At 48.4% G+C, this 25152-nt stretch overlaps 1 protein-coding gene across 1 annotated transcript in view; it reads left to right on the forward strand.

Annotated features, from left to right (window-relative positions):
- The window catches only part of BCR (BCR activator of RhoGEF and GTPase), a 93722-nt gene that overhangs the window by 37141 nt on the left and 31429 nt on the right, over positions 1-25152 (forward strand). The window contains 8 exon segments of the mRNA XM_080986559.1: positions 175-359; positions 7136-7240; positions 8074-8259; positions 12307-12414; positions 13428-13488; positions 13632-13684; positions 15203-15343; positions 24981-25102. Of these exon segments, the coding sequence (XP_080842685.1) occupies positions 175-359; positions 7136-7240; positions 8074-8259; positions 12307-12414; positions 13428-13488; positions 13632-13684; positions 15203-15343; positions 24981-25102 (961 nt within the window).

The raw sequence follows: 25152 nt of genomic DNA on the forward strand, positions 1-25152 counted from the left end.
CTCTCATTTTTCCAGGGCATCTGCACAACACTGAGCAAAATATTCCTTTCCTGTTTTCCTTCGGCAGCTTCATTCCACCTTTATGATGTGCTTATTTAGGCAGCTTATGTGGCAAGTAACTAGTACACCGAATGAATGACACTACTCATAATAACTATTTGCTTTTCTTCGCAGACTTGTCTTTTAGTGGGATGCCGCCCGGCTACGCCTATGACGTGGACAGGGCCGAAGAGCAGCGTCGTCACCATGACATGATGCCCTACATCGACGACTCGCCCTCCTCCTCTCCCCATCTCAGCTCCAAGAGCCGAGGCAGCCGTGACACCATTTCCTCGGGGTCTCTGGAATCCACAAAATCAGTAAGCCTCCTTTTGACTCTTGGAGCGGACTGTAGGAGCAAACCCATTCGGGTTCTCTCACTTGCACAATTTATGTCGTAGTGGTTTTTCTCCCCTATTTCGTACAAACTATTGTTTTGTCAGTTGGAAGTGTGTGTCTGCACACCACCTGGCCAAAGTAAAGGTAAAGGGACCCCTGACCATTAGGTCCAGTCGTGGCCAACTCTGGGGTTGTGGTGCTCATCTCGCTTTATTGGCCGAGGGAGCCGGCGTACAGCTTCCGAGTCATGTGGCCAGCATAACTAAGCCGCTTCTGGCGAACCAGAGCAGCGCACGGAAACGCCGTTTACCTTCCCGCCGGAGCGGTACCTATTTGTCTACTTGCACTGGTGTGCTTTCGAACTGCTAGGTTGGCAAGAGCTGGGACCAAACAACAGGAGCTCACCCCGTCACGGGGATTCGAACCGCCGACCTTCAGATGGGCAAGTCCTAGGCTCTGTTGTTTAAGTCCTAGGCTCTGTGGTTTACTGGACCCCAACTTCAGTTGCCCTCTCTGGCCCATGAGAGATCTCCGCAGACGTTGTGTTCAGGTTTATTGTCATAGAGATACGGAAGGGATTGTGGCTTGCTTACGTTCCCAAATGAAAGCTGCAGTTGTCAGGAAGGGTGAGTCCTTTGCCCCACCTATTTGCCACATGTGGACTATCACATCCAGGCAGGTCTGGCTGCCTTCTTTCTTCCTGCCCCCTGAGATCTGACCCGTGATGCTCAGCCCTTGGCCTCTTCTGGGTCGGCCTGCAAGTCTACATGTACATGCTCTGACCTCCCCAGAAGCCAACTCTGCCCTTTGCCTGCCAAGCTGCCAGTTAAGATCATCTTTCCAGCGGAGGGGTTAAACTAAGCTGAAATTAACTCCTTGGTAGTTCAGGGATCCTGCTGTGTGTACATCAATCGTCAGTACATGAATCATCCAGTACGACAGAAGCTTTCTCATTTTATATATAATGGATGGTGAACCTGGGCCGTGCAGGCGTTGCTGGACTACAACTCCCAGCAGCCTCAGCCAGCCTGGCCAGTGATCAGGGCCAGATCTGAAGGGCCACAGAATCACCATTCCTAATGTATAAAATGACACTATTGTCCCTGCCGTGTGCACTGCCTTTCAAGAGTTTGCTCTCTAAATATTGTATTTTTCGCTCTATAAGAAGCACCAGACCACAAGACGTACCTAGTTTTTGGAGGAGGAAAACAAGAAAAAAAATATTCTGCATCTCAGAAGCTGGAACAGCAAGAGGGATCCCTGCGCAGTGAAAGCAGCAATCCCTCTTGCTGTTCTGGCTTCTGTGATAGCTGCGCAGCCTGCATTCGCTCCATAAGACGTGCACATAGTTCCCTTTACTTTTTAGGAGGGAAAAAGTGAGTCTTATAGAGCAAAAAATACGGTAAATAAAGGGTTTGTATTTGCCATAAGATTGTGGGGAAGAAGCAAGGCAGTACTGTACAAGGACGTGAACAGTCTCTCTCCCCCTGCTTTTTCCCCACTGCAGAGAGCTTTTGGCATCTTTTGCATGTGCTTTTAATTCCCAGAGCCACCCGCTGTCACTCATCCTTTTTTTGTGGTTCCTTTTACGATTCCTCAGCCGTAGCAGCTGGAGCAAGAAGCAAGGCCTTTTAATTTCCCCAGAGTCTGCTTCCGCAGGAGGGGGCAAGGGGAGAATGCAGCGTGCCTGGTGGCTGGCATCAATGTCTGCTTTCCCCAGCCTGCTGCCCTCCAGATATTTTGGGCTAGCACCAGCATCCAATGGGTCTTGCTGGCTAGGGCTGATGGGAGATGTACCCCAAAGTGTTTGGAGGGCATCAGCTTGGGGAAGGCTGCTCTAAAGTCACATGCCTCTGCACTGAGGCAGTGGTTGTAGCTTCTGATTGTGCCACCGGGGCTGATTTCTAGAATCAAAGTTGTGCCGGGAGCTGGCCCTTCCTCCTGGCCAGCGGCTGTGTGAGGAGCTCTTTGCTCTTCCGAGGAGCTTTTACTTGCAGCTCTGACATAATATCCTGGCTGGTAGACATCAGAAAGGTGGCCTTGCCTAGTCAGCAGCTGTTTGGAACATCCTATCAGGGGTAGGATCAAAGGGTGGCCAAACTGGTTTGAGAAATACTTTCTCTTCTGGCCTTGGGCAGTTTGGCACTGAGGAGCAGAGAGTGCCTGTGGCACTTCCCCAAAAAGCTTTAACTCTTTGCTGATAGGGGAGGGAAATACTGCATCCGTCTGGTGATGTTGTTTTGACCCCAACTTTTTTCTTTTAAGAAGTCTTTTCCCTGAAGTGTGACCCAGTCAATTTATGGTATGATAACTGCAAAGCTGTAGGAATGGAGTTTTTGCTTTTTGTTTGTTCAGTCTGTCTTTGTAGATTTATCTTTTTTCTTCTTCTCTCATTGTATACACTGCTTTGGTAGCTCCTGGCTAGGAAGTGGTGTATAAATCTGCGTTATTATGTATCATCATCATCATCATCATCATCATCATCAATGGAGAGAAGTATTGGAGGCACTTGTGGCCCAGCCTGGCTACTCCTCAGGAATCCCAGTTTATTAAGAAAAGCTCAATTTATCTATGATATCTCATTCAAAATGCTCAAGGCAGCGTAAAGTACCAATAGGGCAGGAGTGGTCAACATGGTGCCCTCCAGATCATAGAATTGTAGAGTTGGAAGGGACCCTGAGGATCAATTAATGCAACCCCCTGCAATTCAGGAATATGCAGCCATCCCATATGGGGATCGAGCTTGCAACCTTGGCATTATCAGCACCATGCTCTAACCAATGAGCTGTCTAGGCATTTGATGTTATTGAACTCATAGGACTGTTGGCCAACCTGACCACTGTGGCTGATATTGGGAGTCCAGTATCTGGAGGACACCACCACCATGTTGCTGGCTATCCATAACATGACAATAAATATACAAGTAATGACAAGGCAGCTATGAAGGCAGTTTTTTGTGCCCTCTGGGGCAGCTCTCTGGCCTGGTTTAGGCCTGCCTATGGTGAGAACCCCTGGATCGTTCTGCAGCCTCTCTGATGTAGTGGGCTTGGCGTCAGCTGTGGCTTGGGGATGAATGCCTCTTCCCTTACACGTAGTCCTCCCAGCAATGGCCAGAAGGAAAGGGAAATAATTTTTGGGGGTGGGCAATGGGTAGGCTGGGATTGTGGTCCACGGCAAGCCTCCAGAGGCCAGCTCTGGCTACATCCATCTCCTCCTTCCAGGCTCCTTTCTGCTCCAGATCAGGGTCTTGGCTCCTGTGGTGCATGGCCTGGGAGGGGGCAGGGAGTGCCCAGCCAGTGCTTCGTCAAGCAATGCCCAAGGTCCTTGGTGTTGTCCTTGGCATCCCCCACCTTGCCTTTGCTTGACTCCCAAGATCACCTGCTTGAGGCTGGTGTTGGCTTTCCCCCTCGCTCTCCCTCTCCTCCTCCTCCTCCTCTTCCTCCTGCTTGTTCTCTGCTGTTTTAATGGCTTTGCCTGAATGTACAAGCCCTTCCTGAGCAGAGGTTGGCATGAACACCATTGGGTGGTTATAAATAAATGTTGGCTTCTCTCCCTGCTCCTCCACCTCTCTCCACATGAAGCACAGCCGGCTGGTTCTGCAGAAAACATTCCCTGTTCAGCACCACTCAAGCAGTGAAACCTTCTCCAGCAGCTTATTAAACAGAAGCCCCGGAAGATAATGTACGTTATAAGGATCCTAATTAATATCTCTCTGTCTCTCTCCGCTCTTCATCCCCCGTTGGCCTCTCTGTGTCTCCCCCACCCCCTCTTCCTTTTTTTACTGGAAGTTTCTGCTCTGAAAATGTTCATTGTGCTGCTTCCCACAAAGTCATGGGAAGATACTTGTTCTTTACAGCTCCCTCTTTAACACACCCACTGGAAAACAACATTTCCCTTGCTGGAGGCAGGTGCCAGTGGGGCCCGCTGTGCAGCATTGCTCATTCATTGTGTTTCCAGACCTTAATTCCTTACTCTCGCATTGTTATTAATTGAAGCGAAACAGGGGAAGGGCCTCAAGCCATTTCAAAACAGGTTCCAGGATGGAGCTGACCCTCTCTGATCTTTGCTTTTCACGGAATCCACAGCCTGCCACAACTGAATACACTCTGCAGCAGTATCCTGGTTCCTTCCCTGTGGCATAGTGGGGCAGGAACTGGGCGGCGGGGGGGGGGGGGAGAGCACAACGCCTGGACTTTCCAGATCAGGAGCAATTACATCACCTTCTGGGTAACTGATGGACCCTCCTTGTTCTTTCAAAGTGAAGGAAGTGATGATGAGACTTTCAGAGAATGAGGACAGTAATCAGCTAGATAGAGGCTGGATGTTTCTCTCCCTTGTGTCAGCAGCCTAAATGATAACAGTTGTGGTGCTCATTTACGGCTTGCAGGCTTCCTGCAGGTATAAAGCTGGCCACTGTAAGAACAAGGATGTTGGACGATGAGCCATTGGCCTGATCTACCAGGCTTGTCTTACATTCTAGTTCCTTGCATTTTTAGAAGCCGCGTTTCAGCTGGCTGAAGAACACTTGTTAAAATCTCTGTGTTTTGCCAGCTGAACCTAGAGTGTAGGGGAGGCCCACAGAGATCACTCCCCAGAAACTATGCAGAAGATTGTAGTCATGGCTGATGCATAGCTAGGCCTCCCCAGTCAAATTCCAGCTTGTTAACTATAATCACCGCACTTTGCCAGTTCATTCATCAATGACTTTCAGTTGATCCAATTAAATTTTTGCATGCATGCATCTATTACTCTATGAATCTTCTTTCAGGGGTGCTTGGGAGGGGGCTGTCATGAGGGGCTCCTGCACTTGAAACTTCACTACAACACTGCTGGCTTCCTTGCAAAAGTACCGTATTTTTCGCTCTATAAGACACACCAGACCACAAGATGCACCTAGTTTTTGGAGGAGGAAAACAAGGAAAAAAATATTCTGAATCTCAGAAGCCAGAACAGCAAGAGGGATCGCTGCGCAGTGAAAGCAGCAATCCCTCTTGCTGTTCTGGCTTCTGGGATAGCTGTGCAGCCTGCATCCGCTCCATAAGACGCACACACATTTCCCCTTACTTTTTAGGAGGGAAAAAGTGAATCTTATAGAGCAAAAAATACGGTATTTTGGTAGACAAGCAGAAAAACTCAGGCCACCGGCATTTACAAACCCTTGACACCCAGGCTTCTTTAACCACTCAGATGATTTACAAATTTAATAACTTTGTCGGAGGAACAGCTCCCACCTATTTCTAAAATGTCTTCCCTGCTCTGTTTCCAACCACAGTTCAAAGTGTGAGACATTTACCATGAGAACCCCAGTCGGTCAACAGTGCTGGGAGATGCAGTTCAGCTAGCATTTTTAAAACTGCTGTCTTGCTTTGTAATTTGTTGTTATTATCTTGTGAGATCTGTTGTATAGACAGCCCTGATATTTATACTGAAGGGCAGCACAGCAATTTTTTTTGAAGTGAAAAATAAGCAAGCACACTGGCTTGAAGTTCTTGGCTGGACGACTCCTGCCTCTGCTAAGGAGTGTGTCTGCAGGGATTGGTATGATGGGGCTCACCATGGAGATTAGTAATCATAAGAGGGAAGGTGGGGGCAAAGGTAAGAGCAGTGAGAAAAGGGGTGGAGCTGCACAAAAGAGAGCATGTGAGCAACTGGCGACCACTGCAGTGCCAGTTTAGCAGCTTCCGTAAAACTGCTGATAGATTTTCATCTGTGACTTCACTCCAAGCACGTGAAAGAACCAAGCAACTGCCTGCAATGTGTGGACTGCGCTGTTGATGTTGAGCTGATGACCACCTTTGTTCAAAACTGAGAACAAATTGCTCCTTGAACCCCAAGGGTTGAGTGTGCTGGTACAAAGAGCATCCGGGCCTCCGAGATGTTTGGGGCTGCTTTAGAGATCCTAGGATGTGCCTGTCAGCTGGAGGACTTGAGTGCTCTTTGCACAGCAGCAGTGCCCAGTGGGGATATGGTGCTGTTCCTTGCAAATGGGCAGCAAGCACCAAAGAGCTGTAGAATGCTAGCAAATGAACCTTTTACGCTGCTGGTTTGTATCTCATACTTCTTCCCCATTCCCACCCCCAATTTCTGATTTTTTCACAATATCTGAGTGATGGTGGGTTTGTCTGTCTCAGAACTGTACTCCAGGTATGCAGCACTGGAGTCTGCAAACTCAAAATCAAGGTGTGAAAGCCTGCTTCCTTTCACTACCTCCCCTTCACACTTTATGTATCTCCTGTTTTGGGGTATGCTTGGTGCTCCCTGCCTAGCAAACAACCTTTTTTTTGCCTGCATGCCACTGTTTTAGTGCAGGCAAGTTTCCCTGCAGCACCCCTGTCAGACTGAGATTTATGAGTCTTTGAGGCATCACAGCTAGGGTTGGATGGATCTGCCTATTTTCATTCCGAGTTAATTTCGCTGAGGCTCGTTCATAAGTCCCTGCTATTTTCTGCATTTAAAAGGAAGTGTGAAAATGTGTAGCTAAATGCATATTTTGTCACAATGTATTTCACCTCTGTGCATGCATTTCTAAACACTGCGTGCATTTTAATATGTCATTTGAACCGGGAAATGTGAAATGCAAAGGGATAAGTACGTGTTCTGGTATGCGCCTTGGTATTGGAGGTGGGAATTGAGTCATTTCACTTAAAATGCAGACTTAACAAAAATTCTCCCTTAATCCCCAATTCCACATCCAGCTTAGAGAGCTGCCTTCTGCACTGCCTTACCATTGTTTTTCTTGCGTCTTTCCTTTCTCTAGAGTGAGCCAGACTTGGAGAAGGGCTTGGAGATGAGGAAATGGGTCCTGTCTGGAATCCTGGCTAGTGAGGAAACCTACTTAGGCCACCTTGAAGCTCTGTTGCTGGTAAGAACACCCAGGAACATGTGGATGGGGAGGTGTGGGTTTTATTTCCAGAACTGGCTGAAGACACTGTGAACTTGCGGTGGAATAGCCAAAAGGGATTTCCTTCATCCTAACTGACTGGGAAGCTCTCCAGTTCAGCCCCCCTTCATTAAAAGTAATGGGAGCTGCGCAAGAGCATTGTCAGGCTTTTGTAAGCTATTTCTATTCATTTCAATGGGACTTCAGCAGGAGAATTCCCCAGTAGACTGTGCTTGGTGGTTGTGAGCAGAGGGTTCCTGAAGTGGCCAGCATGTCTTACACTTCATGGGAGAACGGAATAGGAATAGGTAAAGGTAAAGGGACCCCTGACCATTAGGTCCAGTCGTGACCGACTCTGGGGTTGCGGCGCTCATCTCGCTTTATTGGCCAAGGGAGCCGGCGTACAGCTTCCGGGTCATGTGGCTAGCATGACTAAGCCACTTCTGGCAAACCAGAGCAGCGCACGGAAACGCTGTTTACCTTCCCACCGGAGTGGTACCTATTTATCTACTTGCACTGGTGTGCTTTTGAACTGCTAGGTTGGCAGGAGAACGGAATAGGATTGGACTTTTTCATAAAGATCTGGAACAGCCTTCCTCAACCTGGAGATGTTTTGGATTTTAACACCCCTCACTTCCAACCAGCATGGCTGTGTTGTAATCCAAAATATTTGGAGGAGACCAGGTTGAGCAAGGCTGATTTGGAGCATGTCCAAATGGGGACATTCCAGCACAATCAGACAGGAAGCCCAGCCATTCCGGCTGGTGGATGCCTTTGTTTTTTCACCTGCATGAAGGGTGGTCTCTGTTTTCCAGCCCATGAAGCCTCTGAAAGCTGCTGCCACCACCTCACAGCCTGTGCTGACCAGTCAGCAGATCGAAACCATCTTCTTCAAAGTGCCTGAGCTCTACGAGATCCACAAGGACTTCTATGACGGGCTCTTCCCACGGGTGCAGCAGTGGAGCCACCAACAGAGGGTGGGGGACCTCTTCCAGAAGCTGGTGAGCCAAAGCCTGGGCTTCTCTCATAGCTGCTTTGCTGATGCTCTTGTGACCTGTGGAGCCCCTGCTCTCTCCCAGGTGTTGCCTCTCTGCTTTCCCCTCCAGCTGTGTTGTGGTTTGCGCACATTGGGGGAAGGTGGTGTCTAAGGTGGCAGATAGGAGCAACCATGAGTGAGAAGCAGCTGTGTGGGATGGAAGGCCTGCAGGCTGGCAAGTTAGGGGTTGCACAGCCCTCTGGCTGGACTTGGTTTTGCTTTGTCAGGACTCCAGCAACTCCTGGCAGATGCCTTTGTGACCTTCATCATGGCCTGGAGCATGTTTGTGTGTGTGTGTTTGCACACCTTGAGCTTTCTGGTTCATTTTTCAACCTAACAATTAAGTGTTTAGGCCAGAGATAAAAGCAGCTTCCTTAGCCTGGTGTCCTTCAAGTAAACTGAACTCCAAAGGGAGAGGACTGCAGCTCAGTGACAAGAGCATCTGCTTAGCACATAGAAGGTCTCAGGTTCAATGTTGAATAGCATCTCCTGATGAAGCTGGGGAAAGGCTCACTGCCTGAAAGCCTAGAGAGCTAGTCAGTGTGGACCACACCATACCAGGTGGATCAGTGGTCTCATTCTGTATGGCAACGTCCTGTTCTCATCAGCCCCAGCCAACACAGTTGTATGACGCTGAGGCTCATGGGAATTAGGAGCCCATGTACTTCCCACTGTCAGTTTCCTGTGGAATATGATGTTGGGTCCCTTCTTGGGCTTTACAATAGCCCCTGAGAAACCCACAGGAATGCATTTTTCTTGCTGTATCTGCATGGGACAAAGGTGAAATGGTTCCCCCATTGTCCTGTTGTAGCTCTGCCATTTTGTTGACCGGAACTGGGAGCAAATGCTGAGCGTTCAGATACCAGCATTGTGTCCGTCTTGCCGTCCCCACGTCCTTGTGCCTTGGGCGTAGTGAGCTGCCCTGCACCATCTCCCAGCAGCTGGACTTTCTTTTCCATGTTGCCTGCATATAATTTGGGCTGTGGTCAATTGACGAAGGGAGAGGCACACAGCAGGGACCCTCCCCACTTCCCTCCCTCCCCAGGACCAGCTTTTGTTTTTGATCCTGTTGGACCCAAAGCCTTTGCAGTCCTGCCTTGGGGAGTTGCCAAGCCCACTTTGAAGTGAGAGGAGAGGGAGAAACGAGGTTCATATGTTTGCAAAGGGAAGCAAGGGCACTGTCTGTCTCTCCTTTCCCTGGGAGCTGCCAGGTTCTTCCCCCCACCCCTCCCCCTGCTTCCCTCCCCCTCCCCCAGCTCTCTTTCTCTCTCCATCTGCACTCCTCCTTCCGGCTTTGATCTAGCCTTGCTGTTCTGCCTTCTCAGCCGCAGACTGTGGGGTCGACATATTTTCCCCTTGGATATCCTGAGCGTTCCTTGTACCCTGACCTTGGCCAAATACCTCTTGGGGGGCAGCACTGTGGAAGAGCTCTTTCCCCAGCCAGTAAGCCCCAGGGCTGCCTCCTTTGTTGCTGTCACACCTCTTCTCTGGCTGTGGAAGAGAGCACTTGGGCCCCCTCTTCCAGTTTGTTCTCTTTTAAAGAAAGGAAATGTCGCATTCTTGAGGTACATCTGGTTCTTCAGACCAGAGGAGAAATTCTGTCTTGCGTAGAAATGGTGAGCGCAACTCAGTAGGGTCATCCAAGTACCACCATGTGTCGGCACACCAGTCGTCTGCATGGGGAATGGGAGACTGGGCCTGACTTGCACTGCCATCCACTCCAAGAAACAGGGACCAGGCAGGAGGAGCAAGGCTTTGTTGGCCACAACTAGTGTGCAAAACATAAGGATCTCAGAAGAACCCTGCAGTTAGATAAGGCCAAAGACTCATCAATGTTCTGTTCTCACAGAGGCCAACCAGATGCCATAAAAGCAGGAGCTGAGTGCAGCAGCGACACTTGTGCTGCTCAGCAATTGGTTTTCAGAGGTGTACTGCCCCTGACACTGGAGGGTCGTCTACAGCCATCCTGATAAGTAGCAATTGTTAGTCTAATCCTTCGTGAATTCATCTAATCTCCCTTCAGAGCTGTCTACATTCATGAACATTACTACCCATAGGGCAGTGGAAGAGAAGATGAGCCATCATTGTCTTCTCGCTGTGTGTGTCTTTAACATGAATTACAATCCCCAAATACAATCAGGGAGCTGAACACCAAAAACCAAAGTGAACATTTTCTCCCTGGCCCAGAACAGAAGCTGAGGACTTGAATTTGTGGAGTGAGAGCTGCTCCAGGCTGGGTTTATTTTTCGCAACATGCCATTGACACAATAGCAGTGCATTTGTGAAGGATGTATACTGGGCTGTCCCCACATCATTCTGTTTTAGTAGTTCTGCAATGTTCCCCATGTGTTACTGAACTATTGTCGTCTGGAGGGGCGTACGATAGCGCAATAAAAGTGGAATGAAAAATAAACCAGAACATTTGTGGCATAAAAAGCTGCAGGATTTTGGATTGAAGTTGCTGAGCATGCACTGTTTGGAAATGAAGCAATATGTCTGCCTAGAACCATTGCAGAGGTGCAAGCAGTATTGAAAGCGGGATTGCTTATAACTACCCCAATACCTTCATGGGCACAAACAATCGGTGCTTGCTAGCTCAGTTGTTAGAGCACGAGACACTCGATCTCAGGGTAGTTGGTTTGAGCCCCACACTGGGCAAAAAGAGTCCTGTTTCACAAGTGGTTGGATTAGATGATCCTTGTGGTCCCTTCCAACTCTATGATTCTATGAATGCCCAGTGAAAAGGATGCTTGGAGGTACCCTGGATGAAAAGCTGGACGATGAGCTCCTTCTCCCCCAGTGGAGCACAAATGACATTAGTCCCTTTGCTTTCCTGTGCCTTCTCCGTGGATGTTTGCTCTTTGCACTGTGAATTCTCCACACTGGGCAGCAAGCGCAGAGTTTACATTTACTTGAGAGTTCAGACATGCTTGGGATTCGCCCAGCCTTTTCCTGAGAAGGCATGAACTATGGCTGCTATTTACAAGTCAGCAAACGAGATCAGTGCTAAGTCCCAGTGATTAAGAGGGGCTTATTCCAAGGCTTCTGGGTCTGCTGCTATTGCAGCGCCACCAAACTGATGGAGAAATTCTCCCCCCCCTCTCTCTCCCTCCCCCCCCACCGCCATCTCTTTCTCCCATCTTTGTTTTGCCCTCCTCCTGCCTCAATTGTCAACCATAAAGTTTTCCCTGGGTGACTTGGGCGCCTGACCTTCCTTGCAGGGCTGTTGAGATGGTAAAATGAAGAGGGTTGTGAATGGAGCGACCACATACAACATCCTCAGCTCCCTGGGCAGGATAAGAAGTAGAATATAGTTTTTGAACTGAAAATGATTTTAACTTGTCACATCTATTTCTCCACTGAGCTTGAGATGAGAAGGAAACAAAAACAAGCCATTAAAACAAAAAGCAGCTCCCCACGAATTTTGCAGAGAAATGTCCAAGGCATTTTCTCTCACCAGCTGGGCTTCTCCAAATGCAGGAGAAACGGCAACTTAAACAGATCCAGGTTCTGTGTTCAGTGTTTTGCTCTTGCGTTCATCCCTCTTGCACTTTTCTCTATGCTAAAAAAGGGGCCTCTGCACGTGGCTGGTTTTGGGGCAGTGTGAACATCTGCAGTAACTGTGCAGTGAGAGGCAGGGATATCTCTGCTATAGGTGTGTGTCTTGTTTGTACTGCCCTACAGCTGAATCATCTCTGACTGGCAAAGGGGCTGACACAGCCCTACAGTGTTTAACCCACTGGCCAGAATGCAGCGGAGAAAGTGGCCACAGCAGGGTTGGGTCACTGGGTTAATCCAGATGTGGGTAGGCAGCTGACCACCCCCACCCCCCTGCACCCCCTCCCAGTCCTCTCTGGTAGCTGATGTGGGAGGGAGGCGCCTCTGTGCTTTGTGACAGCTCACCATCTTCTGTTCCTTTGGAATCCAGTGCAGCCAGCGGCCGTCTTCTCCCGCAGCCCCCCTTCCCCCCACCCCACCGGTGTTTGTTTCATTTTGCATTTGCTTTCTGCAGGCCAGCCAGCTGGGAGTGTACCGGGCCTTCGTGGATAACTATGAGGTTGCCATGGAGACGGCAGAGAAGTGTTGTCAGGCCAACGCTCAGTTCGCAGAAATCTCCGAGGTAACGTTATGATGTTCAGACACGTGCAGCGACTCGTTCTGACTAATGCGCTCAGATGGAGCCCTTGGGATGTCCCTGCAGCACTTGCCCTTCAAAGGTGGTGCGCTCTCTTCCTCTCTCTCTCAGCTTCTGATCATTTCAGTGGGCGGCTTGCACAGGAGAAGCTTCCAGTCTTGTCAGTTCTGCCCATCTCACGTGCTGTGGCCCTTAATGCGACCCAAGACCTCTCAAGGTTCTTGTCTTGAGGCCACCCCAATTGACCTTTGCAGTGATACAAAGTCTAATTAGGTGATCCACCTTGCACACTCTACTGGAGTGGCTTTGAGCTGCTCAGGCACCACCTCCGTGCCCTGCAAGGGGCAGGATGGGAGGGTCTGAACTCCTGCAATGAAATTATCATTAGCAAAAGAGAGGTGAACAAGCCCACTTGAGTGGCGAGCATCACCCTCTGTCTGGGAAATGGCAGGCCTTCGTTAGCCTCAAGTGGAGTGACGTGGAGTGGCACTAGAAAGGTTGAGGGTTTCTCAAGCGGAATTGCAAAGCTGCTGGGTGTCCTTTGGGAGAGAAGCCGTCTTGAATAGGGTGCAATAGCTTCTTGAGGGTTCTTGCACGTTGGGTCACTCCTGCCTGGCAGTTGTGCCTAGCCTGGTACTGATGAAAGGAAATCACAGCTTAAGTGGGTGATATCCTTGTTTTCAAGATCATGTCCAAACTGTGCCAGGACACCCCAAACCAGGTACTGCAAATCAAGTGTGGCAGAAGGGCAGAAGAGGGGCGGGGCTTGCCATGTCTTCAGGGGAGCCATAGACACAGCTGCCGAAGGTAGCAAAAAGCACTGTGCAAGGATGGAGTTGACCACTGGACTAGAGTTGTCTTTGCATGGCAAATGCTTGGGTGCTTACTTTGTGTCAACAGAGGGCTTGATTAAGCTAACTAGGGGACAGCTGGCAGTTCCCTGCTGCACTCTGAAGAAAACTTAACCCAGTGGATGTTTTCTTTCTCCCCTTTCATAGAATCTCAAGGCTAGAAGCACCAAGGATTCAAAAGAGCAGACGACGAAAAACTCCTTAGAAAGTGAGTAGTGCACTCACGGATTAGGTTGGCAGAATACTTTCCTTTCTCTTGAGCTGGGCTTTTATCCCTGCAGTTGTGTGGGTTATATGGGTCTGCCAAGCAGTGCAGCTCATGTGGAACCTGTCGTCTTCCTTTCTCCACAGCTCTCCTTTACAAGCCAGTGGACCGAGTCACACGCAGCACCCTTGTGCTCCACGTAAGTTGCTTTGAACGGCGATGCTGCCGTTGCTATTGCAGTGAGCAAGCTGGGAATGAGCAGACGGGGAAGGCTTGAGGTTTATATATAATAGGACTCATAATAGTTGCAAAAATATGTAGCCAAACAGCCATACCACAGGCAAAGATGGCGTTGTGCTTTTTACCCCCTTTCCCAATGTGTTGAGTGACATTGTGGTTTTAAAAAAAAGATAAAGGTAAATCTTCCCTTTCGAATCCTCTTTGGGGGGTGTCTGTTTTCAGAGTGGTCTTTGTGTAGGGCTACTGCCTTTGCTCAGACCCTCCATGTAGTGCAGGAGGGCCATGATCCAGTCTCCCAGCATTTCCACAGGCAGTCATGGAGGAAGTGGTTTTTCTTTAACCCTTGTCTCCATTTCACAACACTGTTGCTGCTTGCGCAAAACTACATTTGATTGAAAGAAACAACATTGTGAGGTTTGACGCTGGGTCTCCTGTACCATGTTGCGATTTGTTCCCAAGACAAACTTCAGGAGAAGATGGTGCTTTCCTGGCCATTGAATATCGGGAAGCTTTATAAAGATAAATTCCTTGGAAAAGAGTTGCTTGAAGTACCCTGGAAAATGCCTTTGCTGTGCCCCAGCTTCAGAACTGGGGTGGGGAACTTTCAGCTGCTCCTTCATATCTGGGTTTAGCATGTTATCAGCTTAGGTTTCCAGCTGTGCTCTTGCTTACAGCTTAGACCCCCTCCCCCCCAACCCCCTTTGTTTGCTGTTAAAAATACAAAGGGGGTATGGGTGTGTATTTAGGGTAGAAATTGGCTGTCCTAAGGACTTGGCTTGGTTTCTTGATTCAAACAAAGGTTCAGAGCAAATGTAACACAGTGCACTACTGGATTATAATACTCAAGCAGCTTAAAATTACCCCATGCCTACATAAACCTGGAAGCCAGAAAAAACTGGGACGTCTTTGTCGCTTTTTCTGAAAAGTCCCTGGATTTTGTCAGGTTCTGCTGGGAAGGCAGGCACTCAGCTCCCATGAAAGTCTCTCCTCTTCAACTTCTTCCACAAGCCACTTGCTCCTCACAGCCCTCCGTGACCTTCCTACCCACCTGCTGCCTCAATCTCTCCACTGCCCCATACACTCCCTTGAGTTGTGTTCCTTCAGTTCCACCATCCCCAGCCTCCTGTCAAAGGTCTCTTGCTCCCCCAGATGCCCCTAACCTTTGCTGCTGCTTAGTCCTGAAACAGCCTACCCTTTTTCTTCCTTCCTTCCTGATAAATGTTGAGTTGTTGCCTCCTTGGAACGGGGCCCTGTCTTCTTTTGCTTATGTTGCTTGGTAAAGATCCATCTGCAGTAACAGGACTGTAACTAGTGGTGGTGATGAAAGATAAAGTGGTGCCTGGAAGATAAAACTGCTGCCGCTAAGGTGAGCCTGTGTGGCTCTCCTGCTGGGGCCTAGGAAGGCCTGTTGATATGAAGCTCCTTGTATTTCCAGCTGACATTCTCTGAACTTTTTCTCTTCCTCTTGGCGGTGCAGGATCTACTGAAGCATACTCCATCAAGCCACCCTGACTACCCTCTTCTTCAGGATGCCCTCCGCATCTCCCAGAACTTCCTGTCTAGTATCAATGAGGAGATCACACCCAGGAGACAATCCATGACAGTCCAAAAGGGAGAGGTGAGTGCTCCAGTCCTGCTGGCACCTTTTGGGGTGCGGTGTTCTTATGTGGGGGGGTGACATCCATGCACATCCACACACAACTGTTTTCTTTATGTCCACTGTACTGGCTGCAAGAGAATATGTGTCTGTGAGGGTGTGGGATTGGGGCTCAACCACCATTTGGGAAGAGAATTGCACTAATCCTGGTGACGGGAATGGAACCTTGAGGGCAGCCTTCCCTAACCTGGTGCCCTCCAGATGTTTTGGACTACATTTCCCACTGGCTGGGGCTGATGGGAGTCTCTCTAAGCCCTACCTGGAGATCCCAGGGATTGAACCTGAAACCTTCTGCATGCAAAGGATGTGCTCTGCCACTGAGCTATCGCTCTTCCCCATTGTCATCACATTGTCCCCTCTAAGAAGTAGTATGCTGAACTAAAATAATTCTCTTTTGTCTCACCTAGCAGGGTTCTTCTTAGGTTCTAATCTTAGGTGGCCTTTTTTGCTGCCTTCATCATCACCAGGCCTAAAATAATGTCCAGTGAAAATTCTCCCAGGTGCTTTCAGAGAAACTCCCATTTTCAGAGTCCTTTCTACACCCATCTTTTGGGTGATTTAGTTCTTGAGGGACCTCTGGGTGGGAGCGGAGGATGTCTAAAGTGTTTCCGTATTGAATGGGCTCTTGCTCATTCAAAATAACTATTGGAGCTTCATGTTTTGGACTGGATCTAGACTGGAGGGTACTTGGGTAGACGGGAGGTTCAGCCTTCAGAGCCTCTGGGTAGTGTTTGTGCAGTTAAACCCCAGAGATCCGGGTTCCAGTCTTGGCTCAGTTAGAGAGGCTCTAGGCAAGTCGCTGTGTCTCCACTATCTGTGAAATCTTGTGTATTAATGACCCGACACCGTGCAAGCTGTATCCGTGTAAATAGTGATTAATAATGGAAAGCTAGAGGCCATAGAAGGTTGCATTAAATGGGATGCTAATTGAACTGCAGCTGAAAATGCTGGCTGGAAGGGCTCTCATGTGGGAGGAGAGGGAGCCTGTTTATCTGCTAGTGTCTCAGGGTAGCATACCAGCTTTGAAGGGAGCCCTGTAGCATCCTAATGAGGTGAGGGCCAAGGCTGACTGGGAGAGATGGGGAGGTGTTTGTATTCTCTGTGGTGAGCTGCTTCTTTGTCATTATTTACAACACTAGTAACGTCAGTGTGCCTTGAAGGGTGTGCTCTCGCTCTCTTGCTCTCTCACGTATGGAGGGTGGGCACTGGTCCTCAAAATGAGATAATTTATTTCCATGTTGCTGCAAAGCCTTTCCCCCCAATTTTGCTTCCCCATCTGGCCCCCGGTGCTCCTCTCCCTTTTAATCTCTGCAACTGGAGCGCATTGCTCTGCTCAGCCTTTCTGCGCTGCTGCGGAGCTACAATGGGGAGCAAGGCCCGCTTCCTTTCTCGCCAGCGCTGCTTTTGCTTTCCTCTCCTTGGTGCTTTTTGAGCTGAGGGAAGCAGCCCTTCTGGTGCTTAATCTCTCCAGTGATGGCCTGCTAATTGCGGCAAGGATGCGGGTGGGTGGCAGTGTAGGTCTACAGAGCTTGCTTAAGAGCCTCAGCCTGGCTTCTCTGCAACCATTGTGTCCACTCAGTGCCATCCAGTGGCGAGAGGCCTTTGTATGCAGAGGCCTTGTGGCTGAAACAGAAATAGAGAAGAAGCTCATTTACAGGTATAGAAAAATCTTCAGAAAAACCAAAGCAGCTGCCCAAGCAGAGGTGGCACCCATTGCATTAGGACAGAATTCTTCATCATGGAAAATGCTTAAGGCTTCTTAGTAAAACCTGCTGGGGAAGGCTTTCCTTTGCGGATCATAGAATTGTAGAGTTGGAAGGGACCCTACGGATCATTTGGTCCAACCACCTGCAATGCAGGAATCTCAACAAAAGCATCCATGACAGGTGGCCATCCAACCTCTGCTTAAAAACCTCCAACGAAGGAGAGTCCACCATGTTCCCGTTCCACTGTCGAACAGCTCTTACCACCAGGAAGTTCTTCCTGATTTATTGTGGGAATCTCCTTTCTCATAACTTGAATCTGTTGGTTCAGGTCCCAACCTCTGGAGCAGGAGAAAACAAGCTTGACCCCCTCCATGCGACGGCCCTTTAGATCTTTGAAGATGGCTACCATATCTCCTCTCCGTTCCTCTTTTCCAAGCTAAACATACCTAACTCCCTCATTAGGTTTTCACCCCGATAAGGTTTACTTGGAAGGCATTAGAAACCAATACTTATTGGTTTGTTTTTCTGAAATATCCTAGCCATGTTGGTAACAATTCATTTTGTATATCGTGAGAAGTTGATAGTCCAAGCAATTAGGCACATTAGGAAACCAGCAAAACTGTTCTGGGCACCACACACAGTGCAATTAACTGCACACAGAACACTTCTGTCAAACCTAATTTCAGCAGAAGGAGGGAGCCCTTTGGAGACCAGAGAAAGCCCTCTGTGGGCACATGTGCGCCCAAATTGGCAACTGCTAGCTTACATCAGGATTCTACAGCTGCAGGTAGTTGTGAAAGCACCCAGGCTGACTTGCATGGACACCTTTCCACTGGGAGCATGTGCTTTGCAGATGGGTCACTTCCGTTGCTCCTAGCCATGATAGCTATGCTGTGTCTCCACAGTTGGAGGCAGCAATGCTTCTGAATCCCAGTTGCTGAAAACCACAGGAGAGGAGTGTGCTCTGGTACCCAGGTCCTGCTTGCAGGATTCCGCCTGGGGAATCTGGTTGGCCACGGTGAGAACAGGATGCTGAACTAAAAATGTGTCCTCTTTGGCTCAATCCAGCAGGCTTATGTTCCCTTGCATGTGCCGGAACTTGTGCAGTTGTCTTTTTCAGTGAGGTGATGGAGTCCCACAGTGATCTGCCTGCTTTGCAGGTGAAGGCAAGAGGTGGGGGGGGGGGGGTCTGATTGGGATACTACAGCTGGGTTGAATATTGAACTGGCTTGTTGTTAGTGCTTCCTTTGGTCAGATTTACTTAGATACTTTTTTAGTTTGTACAACCTGATTGCAATATATAAATTTAAAAATTGAGGCAACTTACAAAAGAATATTGAATATCTACATGTAGAATAAAGCAGGGCTTTTCTGAACCTGCTGAGTTTTCTGTGCAAAAGCAAGTTGGGGGGAGGCAGGGAGTGGCTGCACAGTCCATTTAAAAAATGCTAAGGAGCCCAAATATTTCCTTTTGAACTTTGAACTTCTCATTCTCTGCACTGCAAGCAGAATCAGGAAGGAATCTGCCCCCTCTCTCAGTGTGTTATCTGGAACAGTCAGACCTCTCCTTTCCCAGTGCTACAGCAGCTTCATTTCTGGATCCTTCACGTCAAAATCCATTGTGTTCTCTCTGTCTCTAACAGCTTTTTGGCCCTGCTTTGGGAGCCCAGTATGAAAGCTGCACTCTGCATAAGCTCATAAGTCTTCTTCATGATTTATGTTCAAAGTCTTGGCCTTGAAAAGAGGCTTCCAGGCCCTGAAGGTTGCTGCAAATCCCTGGAGGGGAGACTGCTCTTGTGCTTGAATCCTGCTTGCTGGTTTCGTGTAGGCATCTGGTTGGCTGCTGTGAGAACAAGAAGCTGGACTAGATGGGCCATTGGCCTGATCCAGCAAGCTTTTCTTACGTTCTTATGAAGCTGTCTTCTTTCAGTGAATGGCTGCTCTTTGAGAGGCAGGAAGGATGGGCTTATTCGTCTACGTTTTGGAGGATGTTTTCATGTCAGACAGGGGACTTCAAGACACCCCCACCCTCGCTGCAGGTTTATTTCCTTTCCCCAACCTTACTTTTTCTGGCTTCAAAGTCTCTCTTGGAAATGGGGCTTACCATTGTCCTTGTGCGAGTGGAAGGGCTAAGTGAAGAGCTGCTGAGAACTGTGTCCAGGAGCACTGGACTGACGATGAAACTGCACAGCCATGCCTATCAGTTTAAAATGCAGCGCTTGAAAAAGGGCTGGTGTCTTGCCAGTACTTTCTAGATGGGGTGTGGCTTACAGTCAGCCTCCTGCAATCCTCGCTGCTGAGCAAGTGGAGGCTGCATCTTTGTGGGAGCTTGAATGGAACCTTCTTGTTTGCTGGCTGGCATTGTGGGCGCCCAGTAGGTCTCCTACGGATGTTCTGGGACTTACCAGGGAGTTTGCCTCTCCTCCCCCAGGGTCCCAGGAGCGAGTCAGCAAGGCCTTTCCCTTCCTCTCTGTGTGACGTGCTGAAACCCTCCCCTCCCTCCCTCCTGGCAAGATGAGTCATGGCAGTCAAGAAGGCATGACCCCAACACTGCCTCGCAGGCTGACCGTTTGCCAGGAGCGGGAAGTCTTGATTGTTCTGATACTGCTATCTCCTCCTCCTCCTCCTCCTCCCCCCCCCCCCCCAGTCACCAGAGCATGCTAATTTCCTCACCCCACTGCTCCAGGCCCTGCAAAGAAGCACAAATGGCAGGCTGGCCTGAGGACAGCCCTGAACCACAGAGGGGATATTCCCCTGGCTCATTCCCTTGCCATCAAATTGGCCACAATCCAACGCAAGAATTGCTGTTACCAGGCTGTCTTCTGCTTCCACCTTGGCCTGAAAGTGATTTTGTGATTCAAGGACCCACCACCCGCTTGGGGATAAGAAGGACACATGGACACAGTATATTAGGTTAATGGGCTAATAAAGGCCACAACTTTATTGATTACAGCATATGAGAGGTATTGGCTTAGGCACTGGATAAAACAACAGAGCGTGACTCCACCCCCTCAGGGAGGGGTGAGTCTAACAAGGGTTAACCACCAGTGGGAGGAGCCTGTTGATGCAAATACAACTGAAAGCTCCCCCGATTTCACCGGGGGTCGTGCCATGGCCCTAGCCACCAGCAAGGGCGTCAGACAGGATCCACGACCGCTGGATTCCTTTACCGGAATACCCATAAAGTGGAGGGGTAAGCGATGGCCGCACCCTGCCCTCCAATACACAAACATATTCCAATGCCTAACCACCAATACCTAAAAGTTGTGACGATTTGCTACGAGGTAGGCGAAAAACCAAGTGGCTGGTGCCAATTTGCCAGTTGGATAAAAATTCCTACCAGGCCCCTTGGACAACCAAGGCAACCAACCACAGGTCCATAGCAATGTCAAGAACCAAGCAGTGAACTAAAGGGAGGGTGGGTGGGTGATCCAAGTAAAACCAGCAGCGGAATGAAAGGGAAGTGCTGCCACGGCCACATGTGATTGGCAAAACCCCGCCCCCAAGCCTCCACCTGATTGGTTGGCTACCTGGGGGCGTGGCGCGGCATCCAGGCCAGCTGGGCTCCTGCTCACAACTCCTCCCCTCTGTAAGGTGGAGAGGCTTTGCCTAATGAGGGAGCCGTCCTTGGTTGTTCCCCCTCACCTGTTTCACGCTTACTCACAATTTTACTCAGCTTCCTGCATGTAGGAGCCAACCTGAGTCCAGGTGGCCAGTTGTGCCAGGTGGCTGCATAGGTCCAAATAATGGCTTGCCACATTCTGGAAAATATCAGCAAGGAGGGCTATGGAGAACAAGTGCCTGGATACCTATGGAAGCATCCATGCATCCAGTCCTGCATGCTGTATTCCGCTGAAGACCTTGCCCTAGATGTGTGAGCTGGCCCAGAGAATGACTGCGAATGCACAGCAGACCATTACTCTATTTGTCTTGTGTTGGTGATGGGCAGAAAGCACAGCTGACCTTGCTCTGTAGGCACCTGGCACCGAACCATCCTCTCCAAGGGCAACTCTCTTATTTCGAAGCAGCCACAATGGAAAGGGGCGGGAGCAGCTGGGGATTGTCAGCATTGCTGCAGCGAGTGCCGTCAAAGCACAAGAACGCATTTGCACCTCAAGATGAAAATCTGGTTGGCAGCGTGGGCTCGTTTGCCATGCCCCAGAGGAGCGTAGCTTATTTGCTGTCTCCTCCATATTCATCGGCTCCTTAAAAATATTAAATGAGGGCTTTGGACTGCCAAAGAGGGGCCTTGCTTTATGGCCCTCTGCGACTGAATCCTCCCCTTCCTCAGAAGTTGACTGCAAAGCTCACCCGTGTGTATTCGTCTGGCATCTTTAGTTCTACAGTCCTTGGGGGGAAATGAGCACACATGGATGGCAAAGACATTAATGCAGGCTGGCATCTCTGAAGCATCTGAGTAGCAAGGGAAGCAAGGAGGCCCCTCCAAAATGGATTCTGCTTGTCCTTGACAGGGATGGAGACTGGAATGGTTTGCTAGCAAGCAGCTCCTAACCCTGACTGGACTCGGCCTTTTGCAAAAATACTTTAAGATGAGTCAGCCACAGGAGAGCCTAAGAAAGTTGTGGTAGCTTCAGTGCAAGCTGTTTTGTTGGAATAGACCCAGATCCAAAACATTTACTGTGGAAAGTCTAGAGAAGAAGCTCCTGCATTATATATTCTGACTTTAATACAGTGGTGCCTCGCAAGACGAAATTAATTCGTTCCGCGAGTTTTGTCGTCTTGCGATTTTTTTCGTCTTGCGAAGCACGGTGTTGGGAAAGTTTTGGGAAAGCTTCAAAAATCACCAAAGTCTTTAAAAACCTCAAAAAAGGCTACCACACCGCGTTCTATGAGTTGCTCCTCGAAGTCAAGTCGCAACTGTATTAACGGTGTTAAGAAAAAGGAAACAAACTTGCAAGACGTTTCCGTCTTGCGAAGCAAGCCCATAGGGAAAATCGTCTTGCGAAGCAGCTCAAAAAACAAAACCCTTTCGTCTAGCGAGTTTTTTGTCTTGCGAGGCATTCGTCTTGCAAGGTACCACTGTACCTTAAGTATCTTTGTTCTGTGAGAATAATTCCCACTGAACCAAAAATAGTGGGGAATCTGCAACTTTTCACAAATAGGAGGGAACCTTAGAGGAAATCTGAATTACTGGCTCGAGAAAATATGTGCAGATGGTGCTGTTTATATATTTGCTAATAAGGAGTGTGCTGTGAGTTGAGTTTGCAAACGACATCTGTTCTAAATGGATCTATACCCCTTAGCAGTGCTGTGTGCAATAAGAAAGCCATGGAGAACCTTTTAGTTAGCATATCCTTCCCTCCAATGACTAGTCAGCATTCTGTACCAGATACCAATATTTACATTTGCTAATAAATTGCCATGTTTCTCTTTACCCAGCCTCTTCTGCTTTGTGCTGGTGGTAGATCTGGATACCTGCAATATTTATATTTGCCAATAAATGAGGGATCCCCTTCCTTATCTCTTCTTTGTCCTAATAGCACTTCAGAGCATCCTAAAACCTGTATGCCCCTTAGAGAGGCTAACCCAGTGACACTTGCAGAGCTCCCCCTGAGGACAGACTTTTGGAGGGCAGGCTTTTGGAGGAAAAAATTTCATGCTTTTTTTTTGCCTACCTTGACATCCAGCCTGGAGAAGAACTTTCTAGAGTACTCTAACGCTTGCTTATAGCCTTGTAATGTTCTTGTGCATCTTAATAAAATGTATTGCCCTACACTGGCTTTGAGCTGCTAGTATAGGCAAAGCCATTTGGTTAAAAAGGGTAAGAGTTTTTGCCAGTTTGTGAAGTTGGAGAATAGTTTTATGCTGCCCTCTGCTGGCCCTTATAGTAAACTCGCTGTAAAACAGCTGCAGATAATATTTGCTTTTATGAAGAACTAGGAGTAGGTGCCCAGTTGTACCTCCTTTCTGGAAGAAAACAGAAATAACTTGGTTTTGGACAAATCCTTGGAGATAGTAGATGCTAACATTATAATTAGCCACATACCTATCCAATAAGTTTTTTCAGAAGGGCAGAAAATGTGGGCTTCACCAAACCACACTGGCAGCAAAATGAATAATCTCTGGACACTGGAATTCCCAAGCCACACTGGCCCTGCAGCTGGCAACACATGAGAAAGTAAGTCCTGTTCCAACAAGATACAAAAAGAAATAGGCTTTCAGGGAGTTTGGAGATCTTCCAGAAGGCCTGTCCACATATGTAGACACAAAATTTGCACAGAGACTATGACGGCTGCTGTTCATTGAGCATTCATTCTTAAAATGTTTGTACTGAGGTTATATGACATTATGTCAAGTGATTGTTGTACTGCTTGTTCCAATGCATTTTCCAGTTACTCTCCTTCCTGCAAAAAGTCTGATTTTTTAAAAAAAAAACCAAAACCCAACAGCAACAGTTTTGTTGCATAAGGGTGCTGAACACAGTTTAATTGTGCAGCCTAAATTTGCATATATATATATATATATATATATATATATTTGTCAAATAGTGACTGTCTCAGTTCTTGGGACCCTTTGCCAAATGACACCTTCAATGGAGTCTGGAAACACATTCTTAGAACCTTAGAACCATTCAAACCTGCCTTTTGCTTTCACTGTTAATGGCCCACCATATTCTCATGTCCCTTTGTGGAACTTTTAGGTTGGTATTGAAGGCCAGCCATTGTAAACTCTTTAAACTAGCTGAGAGCTTTGGTCTATTATGCTGGTGCTGTGGTGCCCCAAGGTTTATTTTATTTGCTGTTTTCTTTGTGGTTGTGTTTTATATTCTCTTCATCATGCGTAACTTGAAAATATCAGCAAAACACTAGCCTTCTATTCATTTGCTCTTTTACCGTTACTTACCTACTTAAATCCTTATTGGACTAATTAATTACTATATATTTTATCATTCACATCTTGATAAATGGTCGAAAGGCAGATAGATATAAGGCTATCACTGTAAATGAGTTTAGTAGATCTGGGGAGGAACCATAGGGGGCAGTTAGGGAATTGTTTAAAGCTTGTGAAAGCCATTATTATTATTATTATTATTATTATTATTATTATTTAAAGAGAAGGACAAAGCTAGCAATGCAAGGAAGTTGCAAGCTACAAGGCAGATTCCCTCCTGAAGTTGCCTGTCCTTGAATCAATTCTGATACAAACGTTGTGGTTGCTACATGGAAATGCTTCAAAATAACAGTAACTGTACATGGGAACAGTATTCCTTGCCAGCTGCTTATCGTCATGTGGAGGGTCTGTGCAAGCCAGTATCTGCCATCAAGGTGCCACCCTGGCATCAGAGGTTCTCACCATGTGACTGGGCTGGAAAACATAAGCCGCCTTGCGCTTTGTCAGACCCACTCAACTGCATGGACCAGTTCCTCAATTACATCCAGTTGCCCCCAACTTCTACCCTGTGGCTGAATCCTTCCTTGGTCTGATCCTGTAGCTCCCTATCACATCTTTTCTCCTCCAGTTCCCCAGCACCTTTCTTTCATAGGAACATAGGAAGCTGCCTTATACATAGGCCATTGCTCCATTTAGCTTAGTGGCAGTGCCTCTCCTGGGTTTCAGACGGGGCAATTCCCAGCCCTATGGGGAAATGTTGGGGTTGAACCTGGGACCTTCTGCATGCAAGGCAGATGCTCTACCACTGAGCTATGGTCATTCCCATGCCCCATCACCCACACCAACTTTTGTCCATGGGCCTTCCTTATTACAGCAAGTCTAGGGAGCTTGTCAGTGGGCCCCTGCTGGGGTATTGTGGGGAGGGCCCTCAACTGATGCCCAGACAGGCCAGTTCTTGATGCCTTGGCAGTGGCCAACATTTATCACTTATCCCAGTCTCCATTTCTGACCCTTGCCTCTCCCTTCCTTTTTTTTGGCAGCACCGTCAGCTCATGAAGGACAGTTTCATGGTGGAGCTGGTTGAAGGAGCCCGTAAGCTGCGCCATGTTTTCCTCTTCACTGATCTGTTCCTGTGTGCCAAGCTCAAGAAGCAGATTGGAGGGTGAGGCTCTCCTGGGTGGGCTCCGTGTGAAGGACCATGTGTATACATTG

Source organism: Podarcis pityusensis, assembly GCF_964106645.2.
Source record: "Podarcis pityusensis genome assembly, chromosome: 16".
NCBI classification, from domain to species: Eukaryota; Metazoa; Chordata; class Lepidosauria; order Squamata; family Lacertidae; genus Podarcis; species Podarcis pityusensis.